General features: G+C 39.3%; 1 protein-coding gene across 1 annotated transcript in view; it reads right to left on the bottom strand.

The window, feature by feature from the left end:
- LOC129643499 (T-cell receptor-associated transmembrane adapter 1) overlaps positions 1–21926 on the bottom strand; it is a 49906-nt gene that overhangs the window by 18309 nt on the left and 9671 nt on the right. The window contains exons 2-3 of the mRNA XM_055568115.1: positions 12071–12181; positions 770–806 (exon numbers count right to left, since the gene is read on the bottom strand). Coding sequence (XP_055424090.1) covers positions 770–806; positions 12071–12181 — 148 coding nt within the window. The remainder of the gene's footprint in view (positions 1–769; positions 807–12070; positions 12182–21926) is intronic.

Raw genomic sequence — 21926 nt, 5'->3', positions numbered from 1 at the left:
AAAAGCTTACAGTGTTACCCTATACCAATGAGAAAGCTCTATGTTTTTGAAAGGCATTTTCAACCTTTCAGTTTACCATTTCAAAAAGGTCTTAAAGAATCCACTAGAAAACTTTCTATATTTAGATTTTTTTTTTTTCCCCAAAAGAGAAGTTTCCAATTTAATGACACACTTGGGTCAAAATATACTAAGAAAATGAAACTTCTTTACTGTGACATCATAAACTTTCTCTTAAAAATGTATTATACAAATTTATCTGCAACTTGCTTAATAAATATAAGAGATTAAGTTATGTTACATCTATAACTGCATATTATTTAGAGTTATTTGTTGGCAATACGCTTAAAATGGCACAGCATTCTTGTGTACGTACATACATATCTTAAATTGTATTAGGTATTGCCAGATTTCCTTCCACCTTGAATTCTTAAGAGCCACACAATTCTATATTTAATTATACTACATTCATACAGTCTGAACTGAATCATAATCTAGGATATCTTCTTCCAAAATTAACGAGGATTCTGTAGATACCAGATTAGTTTCATTTTGTCCTTCATCCAGCTCTCTCATTGACTCAGGGAGAGTGAATAACTAGGGTAGATAATGTTATAACTATTAATCTTCAGATGGAAGTAAAAGTAATTAAAACTCATTTTTTATTTCAACCCAAGTGAAACATTCCTAAGTCAAACCTATAAAGCAATATAACACTAGTTACTTTCCATATTATTTGGCAATCATAATCCATGACTTATTTTCTACATACCTGGGAAAGTAGTCGTCGGAGTATGTGCATATTTTTTCTGAAAGATATTCAAAATAGACAAATTAAGAGAAAATTTGACATGTGTTAAACCTTTTAGAGCATGTTCTGAGAGGAGCTTAGTCTCAATGTCAGTTAACACCTTTAATCAAGCCACTTAACTATCACTTAGGGGTAAAGGTATTCTCTGACTTGGGCCAATCACATTCTGTCTTGGTAATCCGGAATGCAAACATGGTACAGCTTGGAGATGACGCAGAGCTCAAGTGAGTGGCCACTTCACGCAGGGGAAACACCAAGCTGAGACCAGGGGAGCCCTGTGCCTGCCTTTTCTGTGATTCCAGTCTGTTGTGGGGCACAGCTGTACTTTTCTGCCTTCAGGTTCCACAAAACACCCCTGCTTCTTACTGACAAATTGTCCTCTTTGCCCTTGCAGATTTGAATAGGCTTTTCTTCCTATCAAAAAACAAACAAACAAAAAAGTCCCTAGAAGACACTTCTATTTACTTATCTAATTTTGGAGTGCTCATTAACTTTTCTTGGTGTGTGACAATCACATAAAAATTATCTGACCATCAATAAAATTTCTTTGAACTGGATAGATATATATAGTGTGATATTTATTATATTTTGATTGCATGTTATTAATCTGGCATTAAATAAAAATCTTGCAAAGGCTATCATATGAAAGTGAAGCCCAGTATTATCTCTCTGACAGTGACTCAGAGACAACTGTGTGTTGGTAATAAACTAACAAATGTTTCCAAATAATTGAACAAGTCACCAAACAACTACCAAAATTATTTTTAGATTTGTGTATGACAAAGTTATTATCCAGAGAAGTCACTAAATGTTAGAGAAATATTATTCAATAATGTTTCAAATTATTAAAATCACCATATTGGAGGGTAAAATAGACATGCCACATGTCAATATATTTGGAAGAATTCTGTTAAGGACCAAATGTGGGAATTTTTTGCAAATCACAAACATCAAGCAGCTATGGGACCAGAAGTGGTGAATGTAACCTATTTGGGATCTGTCACAAATATGCTTCTTTAGCCCACAGTAAATGTCTTACCATGGACTGCATCTGAAAGATGTAGCTGTTTTCAACTACCTTCAGATTAGTCTTATGAATATGAATGTAACACGGATGCTGAGAGAAACCTAGAGAAGTCTACTGCTGCACAGTACCTGCAAGTTAATGGAAGCCCAACAAAATGAGAAAGCTTGAGAAAATGTAAATAAGTTCAATAAGATAGGAATAAAAATTAGTTAATATAGACTAGAAAATTTTTAACTGGAAGATATAAAGTATGTATTGATTTCTTTTTGTATGAAGTACATGTTTATACTCAGGTCATTATTATTCAAATTTGTCTGAAATTGAAGTGCATACACAAGAATTTAGTCAAACTGTAGCTTGATGTATTCAGGGTTAGGAATCAGAACCGGATTTGGGTACCAGCTCTTCAATGTATTTCATTGCAGACGAACAAGCAAATCATTGTAGAACTCATTCTTGGTGTATCGGTAGGGTTAATAATGCCTCTATCATGGAGTAGATGTGGGAGATAAGTGAAGTAATTTATATAAAAACATTTTAGAAAATGACAAAGTTGGCTATCAATATTATACATTCTAAGTCCATATCCTGTAACAAGCCACATTTAATTGTGCTAACTTGAATTTGGGAAGTTTTCTGATTAAATGGATTAGCTGAAAAGTAGCTGATAGAATATAATTTGAATGCTATTTTGAAGACTTATAAATAAATCTTGATTTGAGATGAAATCTTCTTTTGGGAAGAAGATTGTTATCAACTGAGTAGTAAATTCAAAGAAAAGATTAAAACTAAACAAAAATAGTGATGGTACAAGAAAAAGAAATAGGTGTGGAGTAAAAATGTTTCTCCAAACTGACTAGTACTTCTTAAAGATGATGTGGGTTTTCCAGCTGGAGGTGCTTAGAGTATAAATATAAATATAAATGCCTGGAACATACACTGCTGTAATATGTAAGAAGGATAGCTCTCTAGAAGGAAAATGTAGTTCAATGTATTAGCAGCAGAAAAAAGCAAAACAAAGATTTAGGCCAAAAAGTTTTGTGTGAAAAAGGAAAGAGAAAGGGAACTAAAATAATGTGAAGAAGAAAAGCAATAATGGGTAAAAGACTTTGTACATCAGAACGAATCATACTGAAGAAGCACCCTGAAAGGAAACATTAAAGGTTCAAGGTCACCATATCACACTACTCTTAAAATTTAAATGTATAATCTGAAGCGAGACCATCAGTACTTATGTTCTTTTAGCCTTACAATGCTTATCATAAGAAGTGTGATAGAATATGATCTCTTTAAATAGGGGTACTACAATCAAAGGTTTAGAGGTTACAGCAAAGGAAAAAGATCTGTAAGTTCAGACTCCTGAAAAGAGCTTGCCCTGTCCTGAGTGCTCATAGGTTTATTTAAAAATAAATGACATGATTTAAAAGCTACTTAAACATTTCAGTTATATTTAATAAAACACAGTTTTTATTTTATTCTAAAGCAGGTATGTTTGCAAGACTCAGTTGGAGAAAAGCTGGGTGAGTTCTCATAATCCTCTCCTGTGATTCAGATATAAACGCTGTGGTCAGGTTCATGGTTGAAAGGGTGTGAGCTGACATTTGCTTTTGTTTTCCCTTTATGGTGTTCACCCTTCCATGTGCAATACAGAACAATAAGAAACAAGAGTACGTGGCTTAAACTCCATAATACAAATTTTATGATACGTCTTTTAGTGTGAAATATGTGGAGTAATTTTCTAGCAAATAGGAGATACACTGATAGGACTTTGATGTATGAGCAAACCATACAGTTGTTTATCCTTCTCAAAACAGAGAAGAAAGGTTAAAGAATATTTTTTAGGCTTAAAGGAAGAAAAAGTGGATGCATTCCTATTAGAAAGAGAAATAAATGTGATCCTCCTAAAGAACATATTTGGACAAAGAATCACATAAAAATGAAAGATTTTCTTGGGGGGAAGGGGGAACTCCATTTCAAAGCTTCTACAGAGCCCTGCCTGCTACAGAAAACATCAAGGAGAGGCTTATCTTGTCTATCTGATTGAATGTGTAGATACTGCATTGTTGCTGGAATAGAGATTTTCTTTTGCAAGCTATTTAATACAACCAGAAAAACTTATTCACTAACTGTTCACCAAGGTGGAGTCATATCTTGTAAGTTTCTTAGCCACAAAGAATAGCACAAAGATGTAGAAATAAAAGTTACGTGAGGCCAGATGTAGGAGCATTGTGTACACAGACCAAGGGACAGAAAAGCTGGCTAAATAGGATAGAATCTCTGGTAGTCTGTCTGTCCAGGAGAAACAATCAGGGAGAGTCCTCAGGTTGACTGCCAAGGAATCAAACAGTTTGCAAGACTAATCCCAAATCCCCTTGGAATCTCTGGATAAGAAAGAAAGATAGTGTTCTTTGCTCATGTGAAGTAGGAAGGATGGTTATCATTCGTAATACCGCAGTGGTTGGGAATGGGCAACAGAGAGAAAAGGGGGAGATGGGATAAGAACATCCACAAACACTGATCCAAGGTTAATCTCAGGTCTGCACACCGGTGAAGTGCAAGACCCGGGTAATGTGCTCCTCCTGAAGAGTGAGGATCGAGTAAAGTCAAAACAAAAATAGTCTTTTGTTTTTCCTGGATCCATGAGCTCAGGGGTGAGCCTATCCATGACTCAACCCCTGCCCAAGCCCTGGTGGAAGAGGGTGGTACCATAATTTCTAGCAGATTGCAGGTCTAAGGGATTGTGGAGCGGGTGCGGGAGAAAGAGAGTATCTAAGAATGGGAAGGTGCACATAATGGTACAAGATAAGACCCATGTGTAAAGTTGACCCTGTGCTGAAACTTGGGACTCTCTTCTGAAAACCTCATCCTGCCTGGAGTAGTCAGACAATCTGGACCTGGTTCAGACCTCTGGAGGGTGCAGGGTCCTTGGCTGGAAGCGATGGGGCACTGCTGCGTTGAGGAGCCTAAGCATCAGGGGCCTGTGGCCAGAGTGGGATACTCTGGCATGGCTCCACTCCCCTCCCTCTAGGTGTCTGTTTCTCCCCATCCCCAGGGTCTCTCTTTCTCACCATCCTTAGAAAGGGAGACAAAGAGTCTGCAGCAGGGCAGCACACTGGGCTCATACATCTGCAAGCATAAAATCACCATGAAGGGATCGGTGTGGATACAGAAGAGGGACACATTCCAGAAGTCTTTAGCGCTTTACTGCTCAAATAAATTAATTTGAGGCAGGTAGATATTTAGAAGGAATTCTAAGACGCCTACAGAAAATTCTCTAAAATGAACCTGTATGTGATTTGAACAAACTGTTATCACTAAAACCCAGGTTATTGTACAGACATGTTAAATAAGAGACAGGGCAGGAATTGGGATGAAAGCTGGAGAGTTTGGGGACGGTGGGAGGGGTGACAAAGCCAGAGAAACTAATGTTCACTGAACAGAGGAATGGATAAAGGAGATGTGGTACACATATACAATGGAATATTAGTCATAAAAAGGAAAGAAATTAGGTCATTGGTAGAGATGTAGATGGACCTAATCTGTCATACAGAATGAAGTAAGTCAGAAAGAGAAAAATATCATATTAACATGTAATGTGAAAACTACAAAAATGGTACAGAAGAACCTATTTGTAGGGCAGGAATAAATACGCAGATAGAATGGATTTGTGGGTACAGGAGGGGAAGGAGAGGGTAGGAGGTACTGACAGAGTAGCATCGACATATCTACATTACCATGTATAACACAAGTAGCCAGTGGAAAGCTGCTTATAGCACAGGGAGCTCAGCTCACCGCTCTGTGTTGAACCAGAGGGATGGGAGGTGCAAGAGGGAGGGGATATATGTACACAGAAAAATGATTCTCACCCAGCTGGTAAAGAATCTGCCTGCAATGAGGGAGACCTGGCTTTGATCCCTGGGTTGGGAAGATCCCCTGGAGGAGGGCATGGCCACCCACTCCAGTATTCTTGTCTGGGGAATCACTATGGACAGAGGAGCCTGGCAGGCTACAACCATGAGGTTGCAAAGAGTTGGACATGATTGAGCGACTAAGCATAGCACAGCACATAGCTGATTCACTCCATTGCAGAGCAGAAACTAATATAACACTGTAAAGCAACTATACCCAAATGAAACAAGGGGTAACATGAAGCCATAGTAAGACTTTAGCAAACATTTGTGGAAGGAAGGACCAGAGCCACAGAACAGTGGCATGGGCTGTGCCTTGTGCAGGACCCACCTACTAAATCCCCAGGACTGTGCTAAGGTGACTACATACTTCTCACAGAACTCCATGGTCTAGATAGTATTTCTGACACTTTGGAGATAAAAAATCTGAAACTCAGAAGTTACATTACTCCAACAAGATCTCTCAGGCAAATAGCAGAGTTCTAATACAGGTCACCTTGATTTCAAAAGTCATGATTTTAAAAACAATTGAGGGAACCAAAGGCAGAGGAACCAGAGATCAAATTGCCAACATCTGCTGGATCATCGAAAAAACAAGAGAGTTCCAGAAAAATATCTATTTATGCTTTATTGACTATGCCAAAGCCTTTGACTGTGTGGATACTGCAGAAAATTCTGAAAGAGATGGGAATACCAGACCACCTGACCTGCTTATTGAGAAACCTATATGCAGGTCAGGAAGCAACAGTTAGAACTGGATATGGAACAACAGACTGGTTCCAAATAGGAAAAAAAGTATATCAAGGCTGTATACTGTCACCCTGCTTATTTAACTTCTATGCAAAGTACATCATGAGAAACGCTGGGCTGGAAGAATCACAAGGTGGAATCAAGATTGCCGGGAGAAATATCAATAACCTCGGATATGCAGATGACACCACCCTTACGGCAGAAAGTGAAGAGGAATAGAAACTAATGAAAATGAAAACACAACCCAAAACCTATGGGACACTTTAAAAGCAGTCCTAAGGGGAAAGTTCATAGCAATACAGGCATACCTCAAGAAACAAGGAAAAAGTCAAATAAATAACCTAACCCTACACCTAAAACAACTAGAAAAGGAAGAAATGAAGAACCCCAGGGTTAGTAGAAGGAAAGAAATCTTAAAAATTAGGGCAGAAATAAATGCAAAAGAAACAAAAGAGACCATAGCAAAAATCAAGAAAGCCAAAAGCTGGTTCTTTCAGAGGATAAATAAAATTGACAAACCATTAGCCAGACTCATCAAGAAACAAAGGGAGAAAAATCAAATCAATAAAATTAGAAATGAAAATGGAGAGATCACAACAGACAACACAGAAATACAAAGGATCATAAGAGACTACTATCAACAAGTATATGCCAATAAAATGGACAATGTGGAAGAAATGGACAAATTCTTAGAAAAGTACAACTTTCCAAAACTCGACCAGGAAGAAATAGAAAATCTTAACAGACCCATCACAAGCACGGAAATTGAAACTGTAATCAAAAATCTTCCAGCAAACAAAAGCCCAGGTCCAGACGGCTTCACAGCTGAATTCTACCAAAAATTTAGAGAAGAGCTAACACCTATCCTGCTCAAACTCTTCCAGAAAATTGCAGAGGAAGGTAAACTTCCAAACTCATTCTATGAGGCCACCATCACCCTAAAACCAAAACCTGACAAAGATCCCACAAAAAAAGAAAACTACAGGCCAATATCACTGATGAACATAGATGCAAAAATCCTTAACAAAATTCTAGCAATCAGAATCTAACAACACATTAAAAAGATCCTACACCATGACCAAGTGGGCTTTATCCCAGGGATGCAAGGATTCTTCAATATCTGCAAATCTATCAATGTAATACACCACATTAACAAATTGAAAAATAAAAACTATATGATTATCTCAATAGATGCAGAGAAAGCCTTTGACAAAATTCAACATCCATTTATGATCAAAACTCTCCAGAAAGCAGGAATAGAAGGAACATACCTCAACATAATAAAAGCTATATATGACAAACCCACAGCAAACATTATCCTCAATGGTGAAAAATTGAAAGCATTTCCTCTAAAGTCAGGAACAAGACAAGGGTGCCCACTTTCGCCATTACTATTCAACATAGTTTTGGAAGTTTTGGCCACAGCAATCAGAGCAGAAAAACAAATAAAAGGAATCCAAATTGGAAAAGAAGAAGTAAAACTCTCACTGTTTGCAGATGACATGATCCTCTACATAGAAAACCCTAAAGACTCCACCAGAAAATTACTAGAACTAATCAATGATTATAGTAAAGTTGCAGGATATAAAATCAACACACAGAAATCCCTTGCATTCCTATACACTAATAATGAGAAAACAGAAAGAGAAATTAAGGAAACAATTCCATTCACCATTGCAACGGAAAGAATAAAATACTTAGGAATATATCTACCTAAAGAAACTAAAGACCTATATATAGAAAACTATAAAACACTGGTGAAAGAAATCAAAGAGGACACTAATAGATGGAGAAATATACCATGTTCATGGATTGGAAGAATCAATATAGTGAAAATGAGTATACTACCCAAAGCAATTTATAGATTCAATGCAATCCCTATCAAGCTACCAATGGTATTCTTCACAGAGCTAGAACAAATAATTTCACAATTTGTATGGAAATACAAAAAACCTCGAATAGCCAAAGCGATCTTGAGAAAGAAGAATGGAACTGGAGGAATCAACCTACCTGACTTCAGGCTCTATTACAAAGCCACAGTTATCAAGACAGTATGGTACTGACACAAAGACAGAAATATTGATCAATGGAACAAAATAGAAAGCCCAGAGATAAATCCACGCACATATGGACACCTTATCTTCGACAAAGGAGGCAAGAATATACAATGGATTAAAGACAATCTCTTTAACAAGTGGTGCTGGGAAAACTGGTCAACCACTTATAAAAGAATGAAACTAGACCACTTTCTAACACCATACATAAAAATAAACTCAAAATGGATTAAAGATCTAAACATAAGACCAGAAACTATAAAACTCCTAGAGGATAACATAGGCAAAACACTCTCCGACATACATCACAGCAGGATCCTCTATGACCCACCTCCCAGAATATTGGAAATAAAAGCAAAAATAAACAAATGGGACCTAATTAAACTTAAAAGCTTCTGCACAACAAAGGAAACTATTAGCAAGGTGAAAAGACAGCCTTCAGAATGGGAGAAAATAATAGCAAATGAAGCAACTGACAAACAATCTCAAAAATATACAAGCAACTCCTACAGCTCAACTCCAGAAAAATAAATGACCCAATCAAAACATGGGCCAAAGAACTAAATAGACATTTCTCCAAAGAAGACATCCAGATGGCTAACAAACACATGAAAAGATGCTCAACATCACTCATTATCAGAGAAATGCAAATCAAAACCACTATGAGGTATCATTTCACGCCAGTCAGAATGGCTGCGATACAAAAGTCTACAAGCAATAAATGCTGGAGAGGGTGTGGAGAAAAGGGAACCCTCTTCCACTGTTGGTGGGAATGCAAACTAGTACAGCCACTATGGAGAACAGTGTGGAGATTCCTTAAAAAACTGGAAACAGAACTGCCTTATGATCCAGCAATCCCACTGCTGGGCATACACACTGAGGAAACCAGAAGGGAAAGAGACACGTGTACCCCAATGTTCATCGCAGCACTGTTTATAATAGCCAGGACATGGAAGCAACCTAGATGCCCATCAGCAGATGAATGGATAAGAAAGCTGTGGTACATATACACAATGGAGTATTACTCAGCCATTAAAAAGAATACATTTGAATCAGTTCTAATGAGGTGGATGAAACTGGAACCTATTATACAGAGTGAAGTAAGCCAGAAAGAAAAACACCAATACAGTATACTAACACATATATATGGAATTTAGAAATATGGTAACAATAACCCTGCATACGAGACAGCAAAAGAGACACTGATGTATAGATCAGTCTTATGGACTCTGTGGGAGAGGGAGAGGGTGGGGAGATTTGGGAGAATGGCATTGAAACATGTATGATATCATGTATGAAACGAGTCGCCAGTCCAGGTTCGATGCACGATACTGGATGCTTGGGGCTGGTGCACTGGGATGACCCAGAGGGAGGATATGGGGAGGGAGGAGGGAGGAGGGTTCAGGATGGGGAGCACGGGTATACCCGTGGTGGATTCATTTCGATGTTTGGCAAAACTAATATTGTAAAGTTTAAAAATGAAATAAAATTTAAAAAAAAGAAAAAAAGAAAGTGAAGAGGAACTAAAAAGCATCTTGATGAAAGTGAAAGAGGAGAGTGAAAAAGTTGGCTTAAAGCTCAACGTTCAGAAAATGAAGATCATGGCATCCTGTCCCATCACTTCATGGGAAATAGATGGGGAAACAGTGGAAACAGTGTCAGACTTTATTTTTTTGGGCTCCAAAATCACTGTGAATGGTGATTGCAGCCATGAAATTAAAAGACGCTTACTCCTTGGAAGGAAAGTTATGACCAACCTAGATAGCATATTCAAAAGCAGAGACGTTACTTTGCCAACAAAGGTCCGTCTAGTCAAGGCTATGGTTTTTCCAGTGGTCATGTATGGATGTGAGAGTTGGACTGTGAAGAAAGCTGAGCACCGGAGAATTGATGCTTTTGAACTGTGGTGTTGGAGAAGACTCTTGAGAGTCCCTTGGACTATAAGGAGATCCAACCAGTCCTTTTAAAGGAGATCAGTCCTGGATGTTCTCTGGAAGGAATGATGCTAAAGCTGAAACTCCAGTACTTTGGCCACCTCATGCGAAGAGTTGACTCATTGGAAAAGACTCTGATGCTGGGAGGGATTGGGGGCAGGAGGAGAAGGGGATGACAGAGGATGAGATGGCTGGATGGCATCACCGACTGATGGACGTGAGTTTGAGTGAACTCTGGGAGTTGATGATGGACAGGGAGGCCTGGCGTGCTGCGATTCATGGGGTCGCAAAGAGTCAGACATGACTGAGTGACTGAACTGAAATGAACGTAATTTACAATTGTCTGGTTTTTTTAAGTGTTCTTTCCCACTCTGCTGATTTTAGGCATGAGTCATTTATAGAATGCCTGATGTGGTAAGGGATTGTGCAATTATAAGGGGAAAAAAGTCTGTCTTTTAAAAAACCTGCTTTTTTTTTTTTTTTAAGTTTAGGCAACTGTCTTTTAACCATGGCCAACTAATCATCATAAACAACTCCCGAAAAAGTTTGTATGGCGGGAAAATGGTATGAATATGCATTAATAAATTCCAACACACAATCAAAAATGAGAACTGGAAAACCTATTCACATTGTGTTGTAACAGACAAGCACAGCCAAATACTTTTGGGGCAGCAGTAAAAGGTCAGTAAAATTAGACCAGTCCTGATATTATCATGTTAATGAAAATTGATTCTACACACTAATATTCACCATGATTCAATGCAGTCATAGGGCTGAAATAAGGGACTACATGGTTGAAAGTGGGCTTCCCAGGTAGCTCTAGTGGTAGAGAACCTGCCTGCCAATGCAGGGACTCCCTGGAAACTGACCATGGTTCCAAATTAGCTTCAGGTACTTTTTCTTGAACACATGTGTCTAACTCGATTTTGTTAACTTTGTTTTATTTATTTTCATCTGTTTAAAGAAACTGTATTTACATTTTCTGTTTATCACTTAAATGTCCCACTTCCAAGAGTTTTTTGGTTCTAGAATGTTAAGAGCACTTAGAAATAGTTGAACTTTCATTCCTCCATCCACCCATCTTTGTATTCAACATACATACCTACGTTGAGTGCCCAGTGTGTGCAAATACTGTGCCACTTACTGGGCATCACCCTAATTCAATCATGGCACAAGAGGGTGAAAGCCATATGGTTAAACCTTCTGCCCAGTTTATTGAAAAGAGAAGCTATCCGTGGCTGACCCTGGGACTGTTTGATCACAAGCCTATGGTTCAATCTATCGCTTTTCCATTCCCTTCTGATCCTCCAGCCAAGCCTGTTGCACTTTAGAGGTCCTGAATAATCCTGAGAAGCTTGAGTAGACTTGAGTGGAACCTTAAAGAGCTAAAATTGGGACTCTGTCTACATTTCTAACATGAATACATGCTTAAGCAAACCCTCAGGGTGAAAAAAATGTATCAAATATATTTTCTACAGATAAAAACATATTATGAATAACATTCTATAAAGTTATCTTATTCTACAGGTTTTCCAGTGACTCCATCTCCATTTAAGCAGGTATCATATGGCTATTTCTCAATGTCTTACCTTGTCGCTGCTTTTCTACACAGTGAAAAATGTTGAAGATCAGCGATATAGTCAGAGCTAAGCCCAAGAAGGCTAGAATTGCCCAGATGGAAAAGTGGCATTCAGCGTTTCCTGCAAACAAAAGCAAACACATGCTTAGTAATATTAGCTTACTCATTTTTTTTTAATTTTATTTTATTTTTAAACTTTACATAACTGTATTAGTTTTGCCAAATATCAAAATGAATCCGCCACAGGTATACATGTGTTCCCCATCCTGAACCCTCCTCCCTCCTCCCTCCCCATTCCATCCCTCTGGGTCGTCCCAGTGCACCAGCCCCAAGCATCCAGTATCGTGCATCGAACCTGGACTGGCAACTCATTTCATACATGATATTTTACATGTTTCAATGCCATTCTCCCAAATCTTCCCACCCTCTCCCTCTCCCACAGAGTCCATAAGACTGTTCTATACATCAGTGTCTCTTTTGCTGTCTCGTACACAGGGTTATTGTTACCATCTTTCTAAATTCCATATATATGCATTAGTATACTGTATTGGTGTTTTTCTTTCTGGCTTACTTCACTCTGTATAATAGGCTCCAGTTTCATCCACCTCATTAGAACTGATTCAAGCTACCAACAGCATTCTTCACAGAGCTAGAACAAATCATTTCACAATTTGTATGGAAAAACAAAAAACCTCGAATAGCCAAAGCGATCTTGAGAAAGAAGAATGGAACTGGAGGAATCAACCTACCTGACTTCAGGCTCTACTACAAAGCCACAGTTATCAAGACAGTATGGTACTGGCACAAAGACAGAAATATAGATCAATGGAACAAAATAGAAAGCCCAGAGATAAATCCACGCACATATGGACACCTTATCTTTGACAAAGGAGGCAAGAATATACAATGGATTAAAGACAATCTCTTTAACAAGTGGTGCTGGGAAAACTGGTCAACCACTTGTAAAAGAATGAAACTAGAACACTTTCTAACACCATACACAAAAATAAACTCAAAATGGATTAAAGATCTAAACGTAAGACCAGAAACTATAAAACTCCTAGAGGAGAACATAGGCAAAACACTCTCTGACATACATCACAGCAGGATCCTCTATGACCCACCTCCCAGAATATTGGAAATAAAAGCAAAAATAAACAAATGGGACCTAATTAACCTTAAAAGCTTCTACTCATTTTTTTTGAAACTGGGTATTCCCAAAATCAAAACCACTGTATTTTTTCAGAACAAAGGACAAACCCGTCAAGAAATAAGCTAGCATTTGTTAGTCTAGCTACTAAAGATTCGGTTCTAAATCAAGAACTTCAAATTATGCAGAATCATAATTGGCTACACTTGTCCCCTTTTTTTAATCCTCTGTGTGTAGTCACACATGCTTTCATTACTGTGGAGAATCACTTATTACCTTCTATTAATCCCAGTACCACAGGACGCTGTGTGTTGGGATCAAAACAATAACACTGGAATCCGAGAAACCAGTTTTGTCAAGACTAGTCATAAGGAGTTTTCTCGTACTATTTGGAGCCCCAAGAAGAGATAATGGTGGGTTGATTACGGTTCTCCTTCCCCTCTGTGAAGGTGTTTCTTTGTTCCTGAGCTATAAAGGGGATTTTGTGAGATACTGACCATCAGCTCAGAGAAGGGAATGGCAACCCACTCCAGTACTCTTGCCTGGAAAATCCCACGGGTGGAGGAGCCTGGTAGGCTGCAGTCCAGGGGGTCGCTAAGAGTTGGACATGACTGAGCGACTTCACTTTCACTTTTCACTTTCATGCATAGGAGAAGGAAATGGCAACCCACTCCAGTGTTCTTGCCTGGAGAGTCCTGGGGACAGGGGAGCCTGGTGGGCTGCCATCTATGGGGTCGCACAGAGTTGGACATGACTGAAGCGACTTAGCAGCAGCAGCAGCGTGACCATCAGCTGCCCTGGGTTATTTATGTCAATCTTGACACACAGATGAGTGGCTACTAAGATAATTAGCCTAATTACAAATATATTATAAAATATAAATGAGATATATTTGCATACATGTATAAAATTCAACTAATTATCTTAGTTTCATATACCCATGTGAATGCTGACCCCAGAAAAATAGCATGTGATTCTATACTACATATTTGTGTATTCACTCAGTATCAATTAGACATTTCTTCATGCCAGGAACTATGCCCTATATTATGGAATCAAAGGTAAAGAAAACAGAATCTTTGTCCTCAAGGAACTCTGTTTAGTTGGGGACATGATTGTGTAAACACATAATTAGAAGTGCAGTGTAAAAAACAATCGCAATAGAGATTATGTTCCTTCATAGTTCCCACTCTCTTTCTCTCTGTGACTCCCTAGAACATTTTAAGCCCTTTCAGAGAAATCCAAATACCACAATGTTAAACACAATAAACAGTAGAGGCAAAAACTTAATAGGAGCAAAATTAGTTCTACACCCTTAACCTACCTTTCAACCATCAAATAAAGACTCCCTAGCACAAATGTTCTTTGTGTTGCTCTATTTCACTTATTTTTTGTATCTCAGATTTGACATTTGAATTGTTTAATTTCCTTTAAATTATTGACCTTGCAGTGGTTGTTGAACTGCCTTCTGTGTACTTGAGTTGCTTTATTTATTTATCAGAATCATTTATTTTTAAATGGGCATGGTTAGGCATGCTGCTGCTGCTGCTGCTGCTGCTGCTAAGTCACTTCGGTCGTGTCCGACTCTGTGCGATCCCATAGACAGCAGCCCACCAGGCTCCCCCGTCCCCAGGATTCTCCAGGCAAGAACACTAGAGTGGGTTGCCATTTCCTTCTCCTATGCATGAAAGTGAAAAGTGAAAGTGAAGTCACTCAGCCATGTCCGACTCTTTTCGACCTCATGGACTGCAGCAGCCTACCAGGCTCCTCCACCCATGGGATTTTCCAGGCAAGAGTACTGGAGTGGGGTGCCATTGCCTTCTCCTAGTCTTCTTCAAATTAATTTGGTTTAAAACACTGAAATTTGGAGGGGCCTAATTTATTCATCATGCACATAATCCCATAAATATTTATAGAGTTCTATAACATAGTAAATTATCTTAAATATATTAGAAATTCTAGTTATTTCATGATACTGCATATATTTTTAGATGAATTTGATTTTTATGTCTAATTTAAAAAAAAACAAGTGCTTACTAAATACAAATTTTAAAAAGTCTGACTATCAAAATATAGAATAACATTCAAGGCCCTCTATTAAAAAATAATGGAGAAGGAAATGGCAACCCACTCCAGTATTCTTGCCTGGGAAATCTCCTTGACAGGGAAGCCTGGTGGGCTACAGTCCAGGAGGTGACAAAGAGTTGGACACAACTAAGCAAATGAACAGTTTTAAAACATAAATAGTGGGCTTCCAAGGTGGCATTAGTTGTAAAGAACCTGCCCACCAATGAAGGAGATATGAGATGTGGATTTGATCCCTGGGTCAGGAAGATCCCCTGGAGTACTACTCCAGTATTCTTGCCTGGAAAATTCCATGGATAGAGGAGCCTGTGGGCTACTGTCCATGGGGTTGCAAATAGTCAGACATGACTGAGCACACATGCACGCAGGACACTAATATTATACTTAGAAAATGAAGATCATGGCATCTGGTCCCATCAGCTCATGGGAAATAGATGGGGAAACAGTGGAAATAGTGTTAGACTTTATTTTTTGGGGCTCCAAAATCACTGCAAATGGTGACTGCAGCCATGCAATTAAAAGACGCTTACTCCTTGGAAGGAAAGTTATGACCAACCTAGACAGCATATTCAAAAGCAGAGACGTTACTTTGCCAACAAAGGTCCGTCTAGTCAAGGCTATGGCTTTTCCAGTGGTCATGTATGGATGTGAGAGTTGGACTGTGAAGAAGGCTGAGCGCCAAAGAATTGATGCTTTTGAACTGTGGTGTTGGAGAAGACTCTTGAGAGTCCCTTGGACTGCAAGAAGATCCAACCAGTCCATTCTAAAGGTGATCAGCCCTGGGATTTCTTTGGAAGAAATGATGCTAAAGCTGAAACTCCAGTACTTTGGTCACCTCATACGAAGAGTTGACTCATTGGAAAAGACTCTGATGCTGGGAGGGATTGAGGGCAGGAGGAGAAGGGGACGACAGAGGATGAGATGGCTGGATGGCATCACTGACTCGATGGACGTGAGTTTGGGTGAACTCCGGGAGTTGATGATGGACAGGGAGGCCTGGCCTGCTGCAATTCATAGGGTCACAAAGAGTCAGACACAACTGAGCAACTGAAGTGAACTGAACTGAGACTTTTTGAAAAACCTGCCAGTGTGTTTGGCAGATTTTTACCATATTAGTATGTTACTTTTAGTGGTTATATAGAATTTCGTAGTGTTGCAGTAATATAAATTACATACCCGATTCTCTAAGACAGACATTCTGATTTTTTTAAAACATTTTTCTTTTATAAACAATAATGCAAGAAACTCTATTGGATGGACATTTTCCACATATGCAGGCTTATCTGCAGAAAGGTTCCTGGCAGTAGGATTGCTGGGTTAAAGCAAATTTTTAAGGCAAACTTTCAGAGCTTAATTGTTCCCCACCTCCTTTTGATAACAACCCCTTTCAGGTGGTTGATTTAGCTGTAATGAATAATGAAACCAGCAAGCTCTCTCTTGCCAGATGGCTCTCCGTTTCTTTCTTTGCTGTCATAACGTGTGTGTGTATGTGCTGAGTTGTGTCCGACTCTTTGCAACCCCATAGCCCACCAGGCTCCTCTGTCCATGGGACTTCTCAGGCAAGAATACTGGAGTGGGTTGCCATCTTCCCAACCCGGGGTTGAAACCTTGTCTCCTGCACTGGCAGGTGGGTTCCTCACCACTGCACCACCTAGGAAGCCCATGCTTTAATTGCCTCTGTCACAATACAGGGTTATTAATTTCTGACTTCTGTTATTAATCATTAAACTAATGGTTTTTATTATTAAAGATTTTTCTTCCTTTCTTTTCCTTATATATGTCCCTTTAGGACCACAGTCTAGATACAGTCTAGATTCCTCCACATTTTAAAGCACTTTGAGTGCACACAGTCTTTTCTACTGCGGTATGTCACAACTATTATTTTAGGTTGTGCACGCAACCAAATGTAGACTCTCCTCATCACCTCTACACTCACTGTGTCTGCTGCTGTTGCTGCTGCTAAGTCGCTTCAGTCATGTCCGTCCGGTGACACTTAAGTAAATGAACTTTAATTGCTACAAAAAAGCCGTACTTGTACCATCATCCATGTTCAGAGTTAAAAACAATTAGTAAACTCAGATAAGCAAAAAAAGGATAAGAATCAACTATAATCCTACTATCAAGAGACAGTCACTGTGAACACTTTGGTTAATGCACTTTCAAACTTATTTTCTTTGTAGAAGCAGTTTTGGTCATGAGGCGTATGATTTAATTATACTGACTATACTGTTATCTGCTTCCCCCTGATAATTAATACAGCATGCTCCTTTCCTATAAGCTAAATATTCCTTCATTTCTTTTAGCTGCCCTATATTCCATCGTATGGATTTCCCATAATTTAATCAATCCTTTATTTTTAGACATTTAAATTGCTTCTGATTTTTAGTTATGTAAGAAATTTTGTGATGATTATCTTTAACCAAAACTATACACCCAATCTTAATTTATTTTAAGGTAAAAATTCCTGAATTACTGAATCAAAGAATTTTGCCATCTTGATGGCCAGTGTTTGAAAACAGAGTACTAAGCAGACCCTTCTCAGGTCAGTTTGGCCTCTGTTCCTATTAGTTCAATCGGCCCTGATTTTACAGCTCTTTGTGTTAATCCTTGCTCCATCAATCACCACTCTTAACCCAACTACTATCTTTACACACCCTGTTCCCATACACTCTTCTTTTCCAGAGTTTCTGGAGAAAGTTGTCCCTTTATTTTTTCTCTGGAGCCTGTGACATAGGTCCTTCAAGAGAAGGTGGCTGCTCCTACTTCTGCCCTAAACATCGAGGACATCACACTTTTCTTTGCATATTGTGTGCTCTGCTGCTGCTGCTAAGTTGCTTCAGTCGTGTCCGACTCTGTACGACCCCATAGACGGCAGCCCACCAGGCTCCTCTGTCCCTGGGATTCTCCAGGCAACAACACTGGAGTGGGTTGCCATTTCCTTCTCCAATGCATGAAGGTGAAAAGTGAAAGTGAAGTCGCTCAGTCATCTCCGACTCTTAGTGACCTCATGGACTGCAGCAGCCTACCAGGCTCCTCTGCCCGTGGGATTGTCCAGGCAAGAGTACTTGAGTGGGTTGCCATTGCCTTCTCCAATTGTGTGCTCAGGTGTGTCCAACTCTTTGTGATTCCATGGACTGTAGCATGCCAGGCTCCTCTGTCAATGGAATTTTCCAGGCAAGAATACTGAAGTGGGTTGCCATTTCTTTCTAAGGGGAACTTCCTGACTCAGGGATTGAACTCGCGTCTCTTGCATTGCAGATGGATTCTTTACCACTGGGCCACCTGGGAATCCCTTTTCTTTCTTTACCATGAGTTTTGTCATTGTTGTTCAGTCACTAAGTCATGTCTGACTCTTTGCAAGGCCATGGACTGCAGCCTGAGGGACCTCCCAGCCCATCACTGTCTCCTGGAGTTTGCCCAAGTTCATGTCCATTGAGTTGGTGATGCTATCCAACCATCTCATCATTTGTGACCCTCTTCTCCTCCTGCCTCCAATCTTTCCCAGCATCAGGGTCTTTTCCAATGAGCTGGCTTATTGCCATTAGGTGGCCAAAGTACTGGAGCTTCAGCTTCAGCATCAGTCCTTCCAATGAACATTCAGGGATGATTTCCTTTAGGATTAACTGATTGGATCTCCTTGCTGTGCAAGGGGACTCTCAAGAGTCTTCTCCCAACGCCACAATTTGAGAGCATCAGTTCTTCAGCACTCAGCCTTCTTTATGGTCCAACTCTCACATCCATACACAACTACTGGAAAGACTATAACTTTGACTATACAGACCTCTGTCGGCAAAGTTATTTCTACAAAATATTACTTTAAGTTTTCTGTCTGTCTTTCAGGACTTGTCTACTATACATACCCAATAATAGACCATGCTCCAATCATTCTGAAGCACTTGCAATTTTCCATAGAGACCATACTTTATGTTTGGACATTTACCCCTTTTCCTGAAATACCTTTCTCCTTGGCCATCTGACAAATTCCTTGTCATCCTTCAAAAGTGCCTTCTCTCTGACGCACTCACACAGTACCACCTGTCCCTCACCAAGTGACATCTCATATATCCCTTTACATTTCAACAAATATCAAAGTAATCATTTATGTATAAAAACTCCTCCCTTCTAGACTGAACTTCCCAAAGGAGAGAAAGAGTATCTTACTGATCTTTTATCTTCACACTTCAATTTCCTCAATGCACCTATTGTTAATAAGACTTATATAAAGAGATTTGTGTAATGATGTTTCTCACTAATAAAATGCTCAATAAATGGTAGCTATTGCTATTGTTATTATCTTATTACTTTGGTCACCTGATGTGAAGAGCTGACTCATTTAAAAAGACCCTGATGCTAGGAAAGATTGAAGGCAAAAGGAGAAAGGGGCGACAGAGGGTGAGATGTTGGATGGTATCACCAATTCATTGGACATGAACTTGGGCAAACTCCAGGAGACAGTGAGGGACAGGGGGGCCTGGTGTGCTGCAGTCCACAGGGTCACAAAGAGTTGGACATGACTTAGCGACTGAACACACATAATAGTAAGACTCCTACTATTATTTCTATATCCTATTCAGCACTAGTAGGTGCTCACTAATTATGTGTCAACTGACTAAATGAAGAGTAAAGTGAAGAGGGCAACTTAATAAGCAGGGCCAACAGAAGGGTTCTGCTCAAGTATCAAATCTAGACACATCCACAACCCAGGAAAAGACAGATTGAAGATTCTGTTACATTTGTCTCTAGTACTATTGAGAAGAAGACCTATTTCCCAGAAGCTAGGAAACAGAACCCCTGAGAAAGGATTAACTCATTGTCGCTTTGGTGAGGCTACTCATCAATTTACCATCCTAATTCTCTTTGCCCTGAGCCTGTATTTGCAAAAAATCTACCTATAAGTTGTATCCTAGGAAACTTGATACAAGTAAGCTAGTGCTAACAGCTAGCTATCTGATTAAATTTATGGGTGGTCACAACTATAAAGGTAAAATTTTATTTTCTGGTTTAAAAAATCAGTCTTTGAGGAGTTTGAGTAGTGTCCATTAAAATCTCTTGAAAAAAGGAATTTAGGAAATACCATTAGCTGAGCTAAGCTGTGAACTCGATTGCAACCCAGGATACATACGCTTGCATAAAACTGGGATGCTTGCATAAGACACGAGAGTCAGGGTGAGTAGAAACAGTTGTCACAGACCACATAATCATGTTGAAAAGCATGAAATGGAGATGTGCTTTCATTCTCTTCTCAACCTTTACCTTAAAAAACTCATATGTTTACTTTTATGTATTAAATGTACACTTTCCTACTATGAGAACAGAAAAATGGATGTCTTCCTATAAGCTGACAACAAGGTTCTATCTACATAAACCAAGAGTTGCCTCATGAGATAGTTGTTTTAGCTATTCTTTGTCAGAAAATAATGGAAGACTAACTCCTGCATTTAAAACTCAAATAAGTTTTTGGCAGATGTTCTTTATGATTTCTTTTTATTTGGGGCCTAGAAAATGATATAGTGTAGTATAGTATAACTTATCTAAGAATATAGCATATTAACCAAAAAGCTGCACTGCCTACAATTAAGAATTTAATAGATGTTTTAATAATTTACCTTTGGCCAAATTAAGGGTGACTTGTAGTCTTGCTTGGGCTTCCTGGTGGCTCTGTGATAAAGAATCTGCCTGCAGTGCAGGAGTCTCAAAAGCTGCGGGTTCAATCCCTGTGTCAGGAAGATCCCCTGGAAGAAGGCATGGCAACCCACTCCAGTATTCTGGCCTGGAGAATCCCCTGGACAGAGGAGTCTGGCAGGCTACAGTCCACAGGGTCATAAAAAGTCAGACAGGACTGAAGTGACTTAGCACAGCATAGCCTCGCTTTAGAAATGGTCCATCTAGAATTCAATTCAGTTCAGTGGCTCAGTCATGTCTAACTCTGCAATTCTGAGGATTGCAGCACGCCAGGCTTCCCTGTCCATCATCAACTCCTGCAGCTCACTCAAACTAATGTCCATCGAGTCAGTGATGCCATCCAACCATCTCATCCTCTGTCGTCCCCTTCTCCTCCTGCTTTCAATCTTTGCCAGCATGAGAGTCTTTTTCAAGGAGTCAGTTCTTCACATCAGGTGGTCAAAGTATTGGAGTTTCAGCTTTAGCACCAGTCCTTCCAATGAATCTTCAGGACTGATTTTTAGGATGGACTGGTTGGATCTCCAGCATCACAGTTCAAAAGCATCAATTCTCCAGCACTCAGCTTTCTTTGTAGTTCAATACTCACATCCGTACATGACTACTGGAAAAACCATAGCTTTGACTAGACAGATCTTTGTTGGCAAAGTAATGTCTCTGCTTTTTAATATGCTATCTAGGTTGGTCATAGCTTATCTTCCAAGGACCAAGAATCTTTTAATTTCACGGCTGCAATCACCATCTGCAGTGATTTTGGAGCCCAATAAAATAAAGTCTGTTACTGCTTCCATTGCTTCCCCATCTATGTGCCATGAAGTTATGGGACCAGATGCCATGATCTTCGTTTTCTCAATGTTGAGCTTTAAGCCAGCTTTTTCACTCTCCTCTTTCACTTTCATGAAGAGGCTCTTTAGTTCTTCTTCAGTTTCTGCCATAAGGGTGGTATCATCTG

This window comes from Bubalus kerabau, chromosome 2 (assembly GCF_029407905.1).
Source record: "Bubalus kerabau isolate K-KA32 ecotype Philippines breed swamp buffalo chromosome 2, PCC_UOA_SB_1v2, whole genome shotgun sequence".
Taxonomy (NCBI): domain Eukaryota; kingdom Metazoa; phylum Chordata; class Mammalia; order Artiodactyla; family Bovidae; genus Bubalus; species Bubalus kerabau.
Note: the sequence above shows the minus strand (reverse complement) of the source record. Positions and strands in the feature narration are given on the sequence as shown.